This window comes from Coturnix japonica, chromosome 2, assembly GCF_054131305.1.
Source record: "Coturnix japonica strain WE chromosome 2, WE-NBRP24, whole genome shotgun sequence".
In the NCBI taxonomy this organism is placed as follows: Eukaryota; Metazoa; Chordata; class Aves; order Galliformes; family Phasianidae; genus Coturnix; species Coturnix japonica.
Genome location: NC_140664.1, coordinates 63,483,228 through 63,498,662, shown reverse-complemented (window position 1 = coordinate 63,498,662; position 15,435 = coordinate 63,483,228). Strand labels below are relative to the sequence as shown.

General features: G+C 34.8%; 1 protein-coding gene across 22 annotated transcripts in view; it reads right to left on the bottom strand.

Moving 5' to 3' along the window:
• Positions 1 to 15,435, bottom strand: part of BBS9 (Bardet-Biedl syndrome 9) — a 257,151-nt gene that overhangs the window by 204,557 nt on the left and 37,159 nt on the right. For all 22 annotated transcript variants that reach the window (XM_015855026.3, XM_085539999.1, XM_085539992.1 and 19 more), the window contains 2 exons: positions 5,042 to 5,223; positions 2,289 to 2,365 (listed from right to left, as the gene is read on the bottom strand). In XM_015855026.3, coding sequence (XP_015710512.2) covers positions 2,289 to 2,365; positions 5,042 to 5,223 — 259 coding nt within the window. The remainder of the gene's footprint in view (positions 1 to 2,288; positions 2,366 to 5,041; positions 5,224 to 15,435) is intronic.

The following is a 15,435-nucleotide window of genomic DNA, read 5'->3' as shown; positions in this document are numbered from 1 at the left end:
AGACTGTTTTAATATCTTGTTTTATGCATAGATTTAATTTTTCAACAGGGCCATGTCAACAGTTCAAGAAGTTTTCCTATTTGTTTAAACTAGTTTGTTTTAAAGAAATACCTCACTTCTTCTGTAATACTAAATTCCCAGCTCAAATTTATTCTCTCATGATGTGAGCAATGTTTTCAAAATAATAATGGTAACAAATCTGATATGGTTTATCCGCTCTTTTTCACCTCAATGTGACAAAATGAGGTTCACATATGCAAAGTTCGTAAGAAGTCAAGAAGGTGGTAGGCCCTCTCTGGGTTCTAGAAGCAGGACTTTCATCTGTGCATTGTATACTTTTCGTCATTATAAAAACACAGAGATTTTCATACTAGATTATACAACTGGCTTGTCAAGCAAACCATCTCTGACAGTTACCACTGGCTCATCCTGAAACAACAGCATGGATGCTAAGGGACTGATCCTTACCCTGGTATACCCCGTATTCATACCATACCATAATCAGTTGGGATTTCCTGAATCAGGGGCTTTACTTAGGAGATGGCATTAGATACTCTCTGATCCTACTACACATCACAGTTTATACCTTTTCACATGAGAAGTAATAGTATTTGCAAGCCTGTAGAAGACCTAAAATTTTTCTCACATTTGCTTTTACTCATCCTTGTCTATGAAAAATCCTAGAATATTTTTTCTTTTCTAGATAGATACTGAAGGAACACCCAGGAAACTCTTCCCTTCAGGAAACTAAGATATAATAAATAAAGATTAAAGGTTGTAGTTCATTCAGCATATTGAGTTACTTATATCCAAAGCAGACCACCAGCACCTGGAAGGTTGGGCAAACGAGAACAATGTTACAGCATTTTGCAGGCCTAACAATTTTAAGTGTTGTGAGAAGTTTATGACAGTTAGCCAAAATCATGTCACTCTGTCCTTTTTTCTCACCAACTGATCTTTTCCACAGGCAAGTGCTAGGCCATATTATAAAGAGGTCTCTATCAAATAATAAGAACAGCAGCAGTAGTAATAGTAAGAGAATTTAAATAAAGGTATCAAATAGACTTCCAAAAGTATTAAACAGTAGTTCCCTGTGTATTTTTAAAATGGTAGATGGTCATGAAAATCGTTTCTGCAGAAATCAGTGGCCAGAAATGCTCAGTTACATATGTTATGGTGCAATGACCATGTTCTGAAAGGCTGACATGAAAAACTTTAACTGACAATATAAACTCTCCTAAATTGATATTTGAACTGGTTTTCATAAATTAGGTATGTATATAAGATCAATAAACTCCAGCTAGGTTGCCACACCAGAGAATACTGAATGACACTTCGCCAGAGATTACTCGTTACAATGCATCACTGAGTGATTAGTGCACCATATCTTTAAACCATCCTGAGAGTGACACTACTACTGTTTCCCCCTCATTATTAACTACCATAACAGTACTCAATAATACAAAATTACTCCAGATTCTAAGGAAGTTTTTCTTCACTTACTTTTGCTTAGCCAAAATTGAATTGGAAAGGTCGCCAAACAAAAATAACGTTATTTTAATTACTCAAGGAAAAATGATTAACAAAACCATGTTTCTGATAAACAACTGGACTCTATGAAGAAGTTCAATTCCAAATATAAATAAATATAATATTAATCACTATTTCAGATGTTTCAGCTATGTTTAAAAAGATTTAAGGCTTATGCTATACCATAACCTGTGAAACAGGCCAGAAACAAGTGCAGAAAACAACATTACCTCAAATAGCAAGATGAGTACAAGCAGTCTTAAAAGCTGTTTATACAAAAATGCAGACATATACCATGTGCTTGCTCATGCATTGCAAGTTATTAAATTTATAAACATAATGGCTATGATATACACAATTTACCTAGAAAAATACTTCACAGTTCATTGTTGTTTTCAAACCTAAAAAGTGGAAGTATACAACTTACATCCACTTACCCGACAGGCAGATGTGAACTGCAATATAATTGCATGTCATTTTATGTATCTAATGTGCTACACAAATAATATCTATAGCTATTGACTTTTCTAATTTTACTTCTCTCACACAGTGATCTGATTGTTAAAGATGGAGGAAAATCTGACTGAACTCTCCAGCATTAGAAAGTTGTTTCTAAACATCTGCTATAAAGCAAGTTATCATCCATTAACAGCACATTTACAAGATAAAGAGAAGAACGTCAGGTAGCACTGTTGGCAAATAGGAGCAAAAAGGGCTCTCAAAAAAGGGTTGCCATTTATTTTAATACATGTACATACAGACTCCACATCCAAGTCTGGTGAAACTTCTGCAGTGACAATTAGATCTTTGTGTTTTTCAGACTGGGGCAAAATATCTGAAAGAAAACAAAAGAAGAATCAATAAGCTCTCTTTTTACAAATACACCTCCATTTCTAAATGCACTATCAACAATGCCTGGAGCTGCTGAACAAAGGACGTTCCAGGTGTTGGGTTTTTTTTAAATTTCTATAGACAGCCTAAGCCTGGATTAAATTCTGGATTTCTGATTTATGGAAAGAAAAAATATATATACATGGTGACGTGGTGTAGGGAGCCTGCTTTGGTAGGGGGGTTGAACTCAATGATCTCTAGAGGTCCCTTCCAACCCCTACAATTCTGTGATTCTGTGATATATTTGCTTTTCATTTTCTTCTGCTCCATAAAAAAATTTCCTTTTACCACAAGCAATAAGAAAAGCAAAATCAAAGCACGTTTCTCCAATATAACCTATTAGTGATACCAATTGCATGTAATACAGAAAAATCCCTTTTATTTGTTTGGATTAGAGTAGATCTTCCTTTTCTAGTCCTATTTAACCATTTCTTCTTCAGCAAAGTCTGATGCAATTTCTGTCATATTGTCATCTCTCTATTAAAAATAGGACAGTCAACACAACCAAAGTCTACATAAATGCTTCATCTTATTCTTGCTGTTAAACTGTGTCAAACATCTATGGTTAATCACTTAAGTCAACTCAGCTGATGTAAATGTCATTAGATTTACGTTACCTTAAAAGTATAGAAAAAGAAAGGTTTTTAAATTTTTCTTCAGTTTGTAATGTAAAACCTCCTCCAAAACGTATAAAATAACTAAAGTTCAACAGTTTAATGGTCAGCACTGAAGAGAAATGCACAACTTATTTATGGAAATAGCTACTCTACATTTTTTATACGATGACCTAATTCCAAATGACTTCCATTTTTGGAAGTCAAAATGAAACACAGAAAAATTATTTCCATGTAAGGGTAGGTGTTTTCAAAACAACACCAGCTCTTACTTGCACACATGTGCAAGACAGAAAAATCAATCACTCATTTTATAGATCATGTTTATAGGAACTGAATAGTGAGCAGCGTTCAAAGGTATTCTGTATTTAACTGATCACGATTAATAGTTAAAGACAGATAAAGATCTAAAATAGTTAAAATGAGACAAAGCAAAATCACCCTAACCAGAAAGCATTCTTCATACTTAAGTGAAAAGCTTTTCCTGTAGGAAAGGATTTCTAACAGATTTCACATCCAGTTAAATCAACACAAAATCTCCTTCAGAACATATCTCCACAATAAAGAGACCATTCCTAAAATACCTTTTACCTTAAATCAGACTAGAAAGGCCTTGATGAAGAAAAAAAATTAAGAACAAAATAGGAAAGTAAAAGGTCAGCAAATTCATAGTAAACGAGTCAATCTCATACTATCACTAGAGATCTAATACTATTCCTAGAGAAATATATGAAGGACAGCTATGCTTTTTATTTCTCCACGTGATTTTTTAAGACAGATAAACAAAAGTTTATTCACTTCACAAATAGATGTTTTCACCATGCTTATCCTTTCTCTTGTTATAACAGTCACATGAAATAGTCTTACAATAGATGAAACAGTCAAATATTTATTAGCAGGGCTGTCGTAAAAGCAATGCAATTTTAAACCCATTTCTGTTTAAATAACTGGGTTTGTTAAATGGAACATAAAAATAAAACACTCATATTAGTCTATTATGACAATAATGGACAAAGTTATATGCAATTAAAAAAATCTTTGTGTTGTAGAATCAAGCTTATGACTTCAGCTTACAAATCACTTCTCATTTTCTAGGGATTTTCAACAAAAAAAACAGCAACTATTTTTTCAGTGCATATTGAAAACATGCTAACTATCAGCAGAAAGAGATTTTAAGCGGTTCTTTTTGTCTGAGAATTTTTTCCATAATTTCCTGTAAAATTATATCCTTCCAATTCCCTGCACGAGTTAAGATCCTCAGCTTAAATGCCTCAGTTATGAAACAAAATTTAAAGGATGTTTGTTAAAAATTATGTGTCGTTATTTGAACAAACTCAGTACAAATTAGTGGAATCACAGAATCATCCTGAGTTGAAAGGAAACTACAAGGATCACTGAGTCCAACTGCTCGCTCCAAACAGGATCACCCAAAATCTAAATCCTAAGGCCAAGAGCATTGTCCAAATGCTTCTTGAAGTCCATCAGGCTTGATACTGTGACCACGACAAAAGTGTGAGCCTGTTCCTGTGCTTAAAGCCTGTTCCAATGCCTAGTGTATGCAACATGTGTAAATTACAGTGTTTACTTTCATCATTATTATGCTTTGGATATCCTTTCCTATATTCTTCAAATAAAATCACTTTTGAAAGAGGCAACAGAAAAGTTGTTTTTAACACAAGTACCTCTTTATTAACTGCATAATATTTAAGACAAAAATTGAAATAACAAAACAGAATTTGTCAACACTTTGTTCTGCCTGAAGCCTGAGAGGTATACCAGACTGTTGCTGTGCAATTACTGAAATTTTCTTGCTTTTTGGTAGTATGTGCATTGTCAGTGTTTTTCCTCTAAATTTTTGCAAAAGTGGTAATTATGTGCAATTGGGCACATAAACCTTGTAAGTTCTAATAGGTATTATGAGAACAGAAAGAAAAATAATTTTTAACCAACCAAATGCAAACCAGTTAGGTAAACTAAACGCAATTGAATAAATGTGAGAAGTATACCTTGTGTTTTTGTGGCTTCCCTGATGATTTTCTGAAGCTTCTTCATTTCAGCACCGAATTCTTCATAGTTTATTTCCTTAGAATCAATCCTAGGAGCCTGGAAGAGCGAAGGATCAGTACCAAGGTAGGAACACTGCAGATGTCCATCATCACTCAGAGTAATTATAACACCCTTCAGACCTCTGTATAAAAAATAAAGCTCATTAAGAAATTGTAAAGAATCATTGGAGTAATCATAACATTGACTTTGTGCTTATCCTACAGTTTTATGTACAAACATAATAAGACTTCTTGGTTTTATGAAGTTATTTGACTGAGAGAAAACTGCATTTATTCATCAGTATAGATATGTTCATTAATATTTTATTGCAATCACACTTAAGAACCATTCTGTGATAAAAGATTATTTCAGATATCTCAGAATCTGTTTAAAAAAGACAAGCAAAGGAAAGAACGAGAACAAACAAGTTAAATAGACAGTACAGTTGCATTTTTTCTTCAAAAAATTGTTACTCATTTTTAATGTTGTTGGGTTTTTGTTTCTAAGGATGGATATTCAGGTTGGCATGCAGGAAGAGAAATTACCTAAATGTAAAACCAATTAAGGGAAAGGATGCATTTAGAACAAATCAGTGGTTGATGGAAAATATTCACAGTGAAGATAGCAGTAAGGACTCTGATGGTATCAGTAGCACCCCTGATCCATTCTTTGACTTCTACTGATACTACAGTACCGGCTTCAAACCCTATCTGGCTTTTCCCTGTAGTGTCTTTCTGAAAGGTGTATGGGAAACTGTTGATCACAGCCTGAACGTCTGACTGACCACCTGAGGCAAGCAGTGAGTCAGCTGCAGGAGCACAAGTGAAGGTATTTCAGCTGTGCTACAGGAAGGGGTGGAGCTTGGCTCCACCTCTCCCAGATCTCATTTAAAGGCTGACTACCACTAAAGCAGGATCTCTCCTCTGGAGATCACTCCTTTGTGGAGTTTTCTACAAACCTTCAGCATCAGTGAGCATTTTCCCTTTATCTTTCTATCACAATAATCTTTTGTACGAAACAAATGTATAACCTCTGTTTACCTGTCTACTGTACAAAAGTAGACCACATGGATCTGAATGGAGATCATACAGATCCAGAAGCTTCCCTTACACCAGACTGGTACAAATGATTATTAGCTACACCCTAGTCTATTTTCTCTCCAGGGAACGCTATTTCAATCTCCAAAATCCCACTAAGTTTTAGTTTATCTGATCAGTTATGATGCACATAAAACGTTCGACAAGGTATTTAAAAAAAAAAATTATGGGATAACAGAGTACTGCAAACATTTTGCTCAGCTTGAAGGTTACTCAAAAACAGAAGAGGAACTGAACAGTAAAAGCCAGTAAGGACATTAATGGCAAAAAATAGGAGAAAATTAACTTTCGTTTTATTTGTAAGGCACTCAGTTAAAATAGATGTTTATATATATTTTCATAATCACAAAACGGTACCATATTAACACCCATACTATGCTCTTATTCCATACTTACTATCTTCCATATTTGTAGCAGACACTGCTTCTGTTCCAAATAGAATTATTCTTAAATAAAGCAAGTATATATTAAATCATTTAGTTCTTAAACACAGAGAAGTTAATTTTGAGAAGAAAGCCTAATGCGCATCTCACTCATTAGATGTATTTAAAGCATTTCTTATATAAATGTCCTTGCCATAGTTTGTGAAGAAATAACAAAGAGTATTTTAACTATTATACATTTATGTCATTCAAGCATTTCCACTAGTAAAATAATCATTAAAAACTTACTGGAGTAAGCACTAACAAATTCTGGAAATGGAGGGGGTTTTGTGAGTTGTTTGTTTGTTTGTTTTTAATCTTTCCTTAGTTTATCTTTTTCTGCAGATTTACCATTAAAACTTCAGTGTCTTCTGGAACAGAATACACATAGAGACTTCAAACACATTATTTCCCTTATTATATAGACTTCTCTTAAATACAAACAGCCTTCCCTTTTGGGAGCACTGTGAAATACTGTTCCCACTGCCACAGAAAATCTTCCAGCTATATTTTTATTTTTTTTTATTTTTAAATACTAACATTCACTACCAAACCTAAAACAGTAATAGAAGCCTGTCCTTGTGAGCACCGTAAGGCAGAGGATTCAAAGTCTACCTTAACAGGCACCTTAAGGGAAAAAAATATTAGAAGACAATATTGATTTTTCAACTTATACATCTATTACCAGTGTTAGCAGCTGTTCTGCAAGCATTATGGCCTGTTCATGACTTGCAGTCTTTGGAGTTTGCAAAATTCTTTCTGTCAAATTGAAATTTCTCTATCCAGAGTAAGAGGAAGTGGAACTAACTATCAGTTTTGTCACTCTGTTTGCTTGAATATTTGCTGCACACTATAGTTGGCTTCCTTGCTCAAGGGTGGGTCTGTTGCTGGATGTATGAGCAGAGCTGACTAAAAGGCTCTGTACAATGTATATCTGGGCTATATCTTCAGAATCCCATTATGGCACATGGAACAAACACACTGGGCTAACCCTAAGTTCTTCATACAACCAGTTCAAGGAGACAGACCATGGTAAACACTTGGGTCCCATCTCAGTTTTTGTAAGGTATGCAAAGGACACCTAATATATCAGACTTTGACTAATGCCTGCAAAGCATTTGCAAAGAACTTTGTCATGTTGACCATGTTGAAAAGAAGTCTCTAAGAAGGAATATCGTTGAACAAGATGAGGGTAGCTGATGCTTCCATGCTACAAAATACACTATCTCATGACTTGTTATTTAGTTTCAACAAATAGTGTCTAAAATTGTAGCAGCAATTACTCAAATAGTTCAGCATGAGCTCAGTCATAAGTGAAGAAAGGGAATTCTGATGCCTGATAAGAAGGAATGCTCCACGAGGACATCTGAATGTGAATCAAAGGGCATGAATAAATACGGCTACATTGTTAGAAATAAATCTTTGATGATATACTAGTAAAGTGCAACATATTCAAAACCTGTTGGTAAATACAGTCCTTCCTACGTATCTTTTTAACTGGCAGTCATCTGCAGATAATCTGTCTATCAAATGAAATCAGCTCAAATCAATTCAGTGATTTTCTTGTACAAATTAAGGTTTCCTCAATGACCTAAAGTTTATGTCAGCAAAAAGAAGCTACTACAGAATAAACATTCAAAAACTCCACCCTAAAATAAATTTGCTTTGAACAACTTTCCTGTTAGCCATGCCGCTCTTCAACTTCTCACTAACTCAGGGACAAAAGTGTTGTTTTATGAAAGCAGTATTAAAAACACTTATTTTCCTTCGCTCCAATTATTGTTCTAATGGGTCCTAAAAACATCATTCAATACAAGACATACAAACATTGTAAAAAGTTGTGTTTTTTTTCACAAATCATTCCTTGTTAATGTTGTTCATAAATCAGTACATCAATAGAAACAATAAGAGAAACATGGCTAACCAGTTGTAACATATGATTTATAATACGTTAATTTCTCTGCTGGAGTGTTTGTCAGCCAGTCACGATTGCTTTATTTTCTCGAGGCTTTATAACAGTGGTTAAAGATGGCAGGGGGAGGGGGAGTGTATTTAACAGTTTTATAGTAGTTTCCCCACAGCTACTGCACTCATGCAATATGCCTGCAAATGCCATTATTTATTTGGCGCATTCTACACGTGATCTGGAATTTCAATTACTTGTTAAATTTCTTTTATTATAAACTTTTTTTTTCTTTTTTTCTTTTTTTTTCTTTCTTTCTTTCTTTTTTAACTATATATCACACAATAGTCAAAGTAATAGCAAATCCAAGGGGACATTTTAATAGTGAGGAACTCAAACTATGAAACAAATTATTCTGGTATCTAAAATAACTATACAGTACAAAGCAACTCCTACTCACATATGGTAATAATTTGGGAAAAAAAAAAAACACAACACAAAACCAATCTTTATTGGATTCTGGGTAATAAGAATGGCATATGTTTTCTGTAGGTCCCCTTTTACTAAACAAATAACTGACAACAATTCTTAAAGAAATCGAAGTGCTTTGCATGTTTCCAGTTACGTAATACCAAAATTGATCACTCAAACAATTGCCTTAGAATTACAGATTCAGCTTCTCTGAAGTTCTGCTTGGAGGGCGTGCTAAGCCACATACAAGGTCTGGTTACTTACAATATTTACTGTTTTAATTATTTATGTTTATAATAGCAATTAAATTTCTACCTCAATTTCAGAAGGCACCTTTATCATTGGTATTACTCATAACAATAATACAGAAAGCAGAATGCTCTGCAGTGCAACCTTGAGTCCTTTGTTGATAATGTATTATTTATAAACCACTGAACTTGGAAAATAATTCCAGAATTTTGCTCAAGTATTTTAAATGCAATTCTCATTTTATCATCCTCTGAAGTAATATATTGTATGCAATAGCAAAACTACAATTGCACTTCTTTGTTTAGTGCTTTTGGGAAAAAAACAAGAATTATCCTAAGTCTCTCTATGATTTTGAGACCACTTTGTAACTGTGTGAAGGAGCTGATTAAATGCTGAGAGAAGACCAGACTACTTGTAATACACTAAGAACTTTCTAACACGAAATCATTTGAGTAAAGGTCAGGAGCCTACTCCATCATTGAACGCATACTCAGAAATCAGGCCCTCAGCTGAATGTATGCAATTTAGTGACTGCTGCCACTGATCTTTCACTGGCTTCCCATTGATCTTCCTTGTGTAACTTTGAAAAACCTTACCTCTTTTAAAATCTTTGTTCAGTTTTGCATCACAAAAGTAACACTTGAATGCATGTGACATTCTGAAGAGGTCATTCAAAAATATAATGTAATTATAAGATTGAATTATCATTATTTGATCACATGCGTTCTATTAAGCACAATTAAGTAGCAAATGATTCATGCCATTCTACACAAAAACACTGTTTTTCCATTCAATTTATGTCATAATGCATCGCTCTTAGGAAAACAAACAAACAAATAAACAAAAAAGCATGTAAGTGGAAGTGGAAAATGAAAACTGATTTTAACATGATAATTCTTGCCAAAAAAAAAAAAAAAAGTGGTTTTTTTTTTTCCTTTTCAAAAGTTACAACTAAGCTAACAGGTCAAAACCTTCCCCTTCTTACAAGCTCTGATAGTTGGAACAGAATAAAAAACTTGAATTTTGAATGCCTATGGAATTCTCAGATCCTATCTCTTAGGCATTACTCCTTTGCCCTGTGTTTGTGAGCAAGGATACTTTTACTAGCCACATGACTCTCAGTGTCACCTTTACGTGGTGACACCACACAGTGAAACAGCAAAACTGGAAGGCAAGTTGAGGCAGTTCATGAGCTGGTGTAGTTTTCCCTTTGCAAGGGATTCTTTGCCTGAAAGGCTAAAAGCTGTCTAATGACCAAATGAGGAAAATAAAATCAAAACCAAAAACCACCACGGCACTTCACACTAGTTTTGGGTCGGAATCTTTTCTGCCAAATCGCTACTGCCACCTGCGGGTCAGCATAGTGAGCTGCCACGCATAAGCCAAGTGGCTCTGCCTCTCAGGCAGGAGCCCTAAAAGCTGCCGTGTCACATCAAATGAACCACAAAGTTGTTCATTTAACAGGTTTAGTATAATAGCCTGACAATTTAAATACAAGGGGTCATTGTATGCAACAATACACGCGATTTGCAGAGTCATGGACTTCTATGTACCTCATCATCTCCTTCCTTATGGAACAGGCTCCTCAGGAGAGTGGTCATGGCACTGAACTTGACAGAGTTCAAGAAGTGTCTGGACAATGCTCTCAGCCCCATGGGCTGGGTTTTGTGTGGTCCTGTGTGGAGCCAGGATTTGGACTTGATGATTCTTAGGGGTCTCTTCCAACTCAGGGTATTATATGATTCTATGGTACAGAGCATACCATACAGATACTGCCCAACTAGATAGGCAGTATAAGCACATGCTGCAAATCATATGTATAGGAAATTAATGAACTTCGTGTCTTTTTGCTTAAAACAAATCAAATTAGTATTTGAAGAGAAATAATGGCTCCATAGCTGGCTACTACAATACAGAATTAAACTGAGTTAGTATTTACCCCGTAACAGAATAAAAAACAAGATATACAAAGTGATGCCACAAGCTTCTAAAAATACATGATCCTGTTTTAAGGAAAAATACAAAGAGTCTGAAGTATAATATATGAAAATTTACAAGAAAGATCTACATGTCATTTCAAACTATTACTCACAGTTCAATACCTAAGAAATTTAGCGGCATTATCTAAATTGACACCCAACAAACTCCTACAAGCTTCACACACTCTAAGATCTTAGATCAAAAACTGTTGTTTTTTCATTTGCACCTCCTGCTCCTTCAGACTGAGAACTGTCTCAAGGCCAGATACCCTCACCAGCAGCTCCCAGAGGCTCACCAAAGGCTGCATCAAAAGGTGGCAGCTCCAACACAGGGAACACAGGGCCTGTGGGCCTCACAGGTTTATCCTTCATATAACCCTTCACTTTTCCCAGTTCAGGGTAGTGGATGGAGTTTATTTCACTGCAGGCAATCTGGAGTGGTACTACTGCTTCAAAGAACACGTAAGAGGTGTCAGGGGCTGTACTGAAAAAATTTACGTTATTGAGTTTATGGTTTCAGTAAAAGCTTATTCTTAGCTGTTTCCTTCACTGGCTCTTTAATATTAGCACATGAGGAAAATTAGACAGCTACCTATGAACAGACTACAAGGAGGCTAATAGGAATAACCATGACGACAGGTCTCAGGGGTTACGTAAGATAATCAGCTGTGGACATGTAACATTAAACACTGTAAAACTTCACATTCATAAACCATTTATGAGGTTTCTTTCAATCATAGTCTGTATGAGGCACAACCTCAAAATAAAGATACACATCTAACAAACAAAGACACTGTTTGGGTTCACTGCTTTATATTAGCATTGTAACTCACCATGATGCAAAGCACTAACTCCTAGCTATTTTGGACGTGCCAATCTATCACAGATACTCAGTTAATCAGTCGGAAGAGCATCTACTTTTTGTGCCCCTTTAATTCTGCACCCTCAATCAGTTCAAGCTTTCTTTCTGATGCTAGAGCAAATCACTCTCTTTGGACCAAAGAAATTCACTAGCATCTGAACTCCACACATTTGTTTCAAATATGCCCCTCCATTACATGTTTCGTGAGTTTTAGGGTATATAAGGAACATAAGCATAGCAAAGTATCTTTACCCCAGAAAATTTACTCTAAAAAGACTGTATAATTACATAATTTCAAAAGAAAGTATTCCAGAAATTAAATTCCACCTCTTTCTCCTTAACTCCTCACAGTTATACACTGATGAGTCTGAAAAATTCAAAATTCACCAGTAATTAAGGCCAAAAAAGTCCGTAATACAATTACTTGTCATAGCACTTATAATTGTCCCATGACCCTGTCTTGTAAAGAGCACCACTGCTCTTTATAAGGAACTCTGGCACTCTGCACTGTTAGCTGGCTGTCACCTCCACAGATCAGCATATGTTTCCCACCTGCTAGTCCTAGTATGGAAAAGAAGAAAGTCATTCCTTTAAACAGCATAATATTCAAGACCTTCAAAATCAACAGACTCTTCATAATGACTATTAGGCAAACAAGCCCTGCACTTCCATTGGCAGAATATGTGTCACAATACATCCATTAGCTCCATTGCTCAACAACAACACCAAGTTCAGAACCTGACAGTTACATTTACACTCTTTCACAGCATGAACAAGCATAGAGAAAATGGAGGTTAAAAAAAAAACACAAAACAACACTACATCCCACACAGTAGTTGTTAAATAGCAAGCATTTTATATTAAATATTATAACAAGGAGTAATTTGTCCTGTTCTTGAATAGTTAACTTTTAAGGCTTCTAGAACCACGATGGGAGGAATATTTTACCTGTTATTCTAAAGAAAGCCAAAACCCTTACAAAACCACATGACTATAAAAACCTGGCTTTCTGAAAAAGCAAGTAAGTGACATGCAACAAAATTAGGAGAACTGGCAATATGGGCACGTGTTTAATATCATAGAATGTATACTACTTGGAAATTTAACTTGCTAGAAAACCTCAGTCATGAATCAGAGTATATTCTGGACATGGCACATCTATGGCTTTTACAGGATCAGAATCCTGGTAAGGTACAGGAAAAGCAGTCACATCTACATTTTGTGGTTGCATAAACTATGCACATTAAAACTTTCTCTTAGAATGACCTTTAAAACTGTAATATATTGTACAGCTATCTCTTGACAATAGCAATGGAAATTCAGCGATGAAAACCAGATGCAATAATTTTCCTTTTTCCTAAAAACATATCCTTAAAATGCAATTATGTTTAAGTAAGATTGTAGAAATTTCTGCATTTAACTTCTCAGATCAAGCAACGTATTCTTACAGAACACTCAAATAAAAATTTATATATATATATATATGCACATATAACTGAACAGTTCATACTGTGCGTCATAACTGGCATTGCTTCTATTACAGTACTACTACACAGAAAAAGGAAAGATCTTTCAACAAACTATAAAGTTTGATTCCTGCAGTTTTCCTTCCATAAAACCATGTAATAAGTGCTAAGTTTTGCTGTTTTTATATGCAAGTTCTGCCATTTTTATATGGTGATTCTTTAACAGTTGTGGTAGCTGTGGTGATGTGAGTTATAATAAGGAATAACAGATGGGCTGGAATGAAGAACAAAGTATTTTCTAGCATCTGGATAGCTAAAAAAAAATTCAATGAGAGGGTTTTATTTTGACTCCACCCACTATTTCCCTATAGAAGATGGCCTTTTTACATCTCATATTCTTTCTTCAAATATAATATTTCTTCATATTTTTTCCAGTAAAGTTCAGTTTCTTTTGCCTTTCTACTGATTGGAAAGTGTAGGTACATCAAGTGCATTAGTTCACCTAACCATCCAATTTACTATGATTCTGCGCCAGAGAATAAGTTTTAATTTCAAGTTCATATTTCAACCAGACTGATAGTCACTCATTTGGAGATTGATTGCAGATTTCAATTTTCTTTAAAAAAAAATAATACTGTAAACCAAAACATCGTGAAAATAAACACATTTTCAAGCAGTGGTTATATATCAGGATTCTGAATTCCCATCTTTTGATTCATGTCCGTAATTAAACTGATAAGCCTTTTGAGCTACATGCAATTTCAAATCTGGGAAGTAAACAAAAAGATGAAGAACTGAAGGACCATTTTCAAGCTTTCTTCTTAAAAAAGACAGGCTGTTGAATCAGAAAGTTTATCTGAAACTTTTTCAGATAAAGTGCCATAAATTTAGATGCAGGTTAACCATGTCAAGCTGAAGTTATTACTCATACACGGAAAAGAAATCTCGGTTCTGTGAAAGCAGTGAGTAACAGTCTCCAGGGATCCATGACTTTGTAAGTCATTAGACAAACAGGCATGCAAACTATGCATTTCCTATTAGTCATTCTAATATTATGAAATACTAATAAACTTGAAAATCCAAGAGGACTATTAGATAAAGCTCTTTTCTAGAGAGGAAAAAAAAAAAAAAAAAAAGTTATTTTCTTCACAGACACATGAAATAACTGTTCTTAAATGTTTGCATTTGGGATAACAATGTTTTTAAATGCAAGTACATTCTTCAGCTTAATGCTCCCTTTCAATACCTAAACCTCTAAATGCCTGTAATACAGTCTGGAGCCCAGAAGCACTTATCACTTGGCATTAAGTCCAGAAGGAGTGTAGGGACAGTCCATGCTGGTCACACACACAAAATTATTCTCATCACCTACATCAGTCAAATAGTCTCTTTGATTCTTTTTTTTTTTTTATTTCTACACATATTGGTGGAAACATTTTTTTGTGTAAATCATTCTTCCACAAAATTAATACATGAGAGTCTAAAGACATAGAAACAGTCAATATTCCCTACAGTCTTGTAAGGATCACCTAAGAGGCACAAGGGCAGTGTGAAGGAGGACTTCTAACAGAACAACTTTAGACATTTTATACATACTGAATTTCTTTCTAATTTCTCAAATAGTAACAGACCTGGACTACTATAGCATCTTCACTCAATGGCTTTGAGGTAATTCAGTAAGCTGCAGTATTTCCTGTATCCAAGCCTGTACAACGCAACCTTAAATTTATTACTTTGAAGAAGTCTCTAATTGAGTAGAAACCACAATAAAAAAGTACAAGTCAAAACAAAAACACCAATAAGCAGCTAGGTGACAAGTAAACAACTATGTGATACAGTTTTAATGGGCTGGTCATTCACAATACTAATGTTATGAGTTCAAGCATAACTGCTATGTAGTTCAAG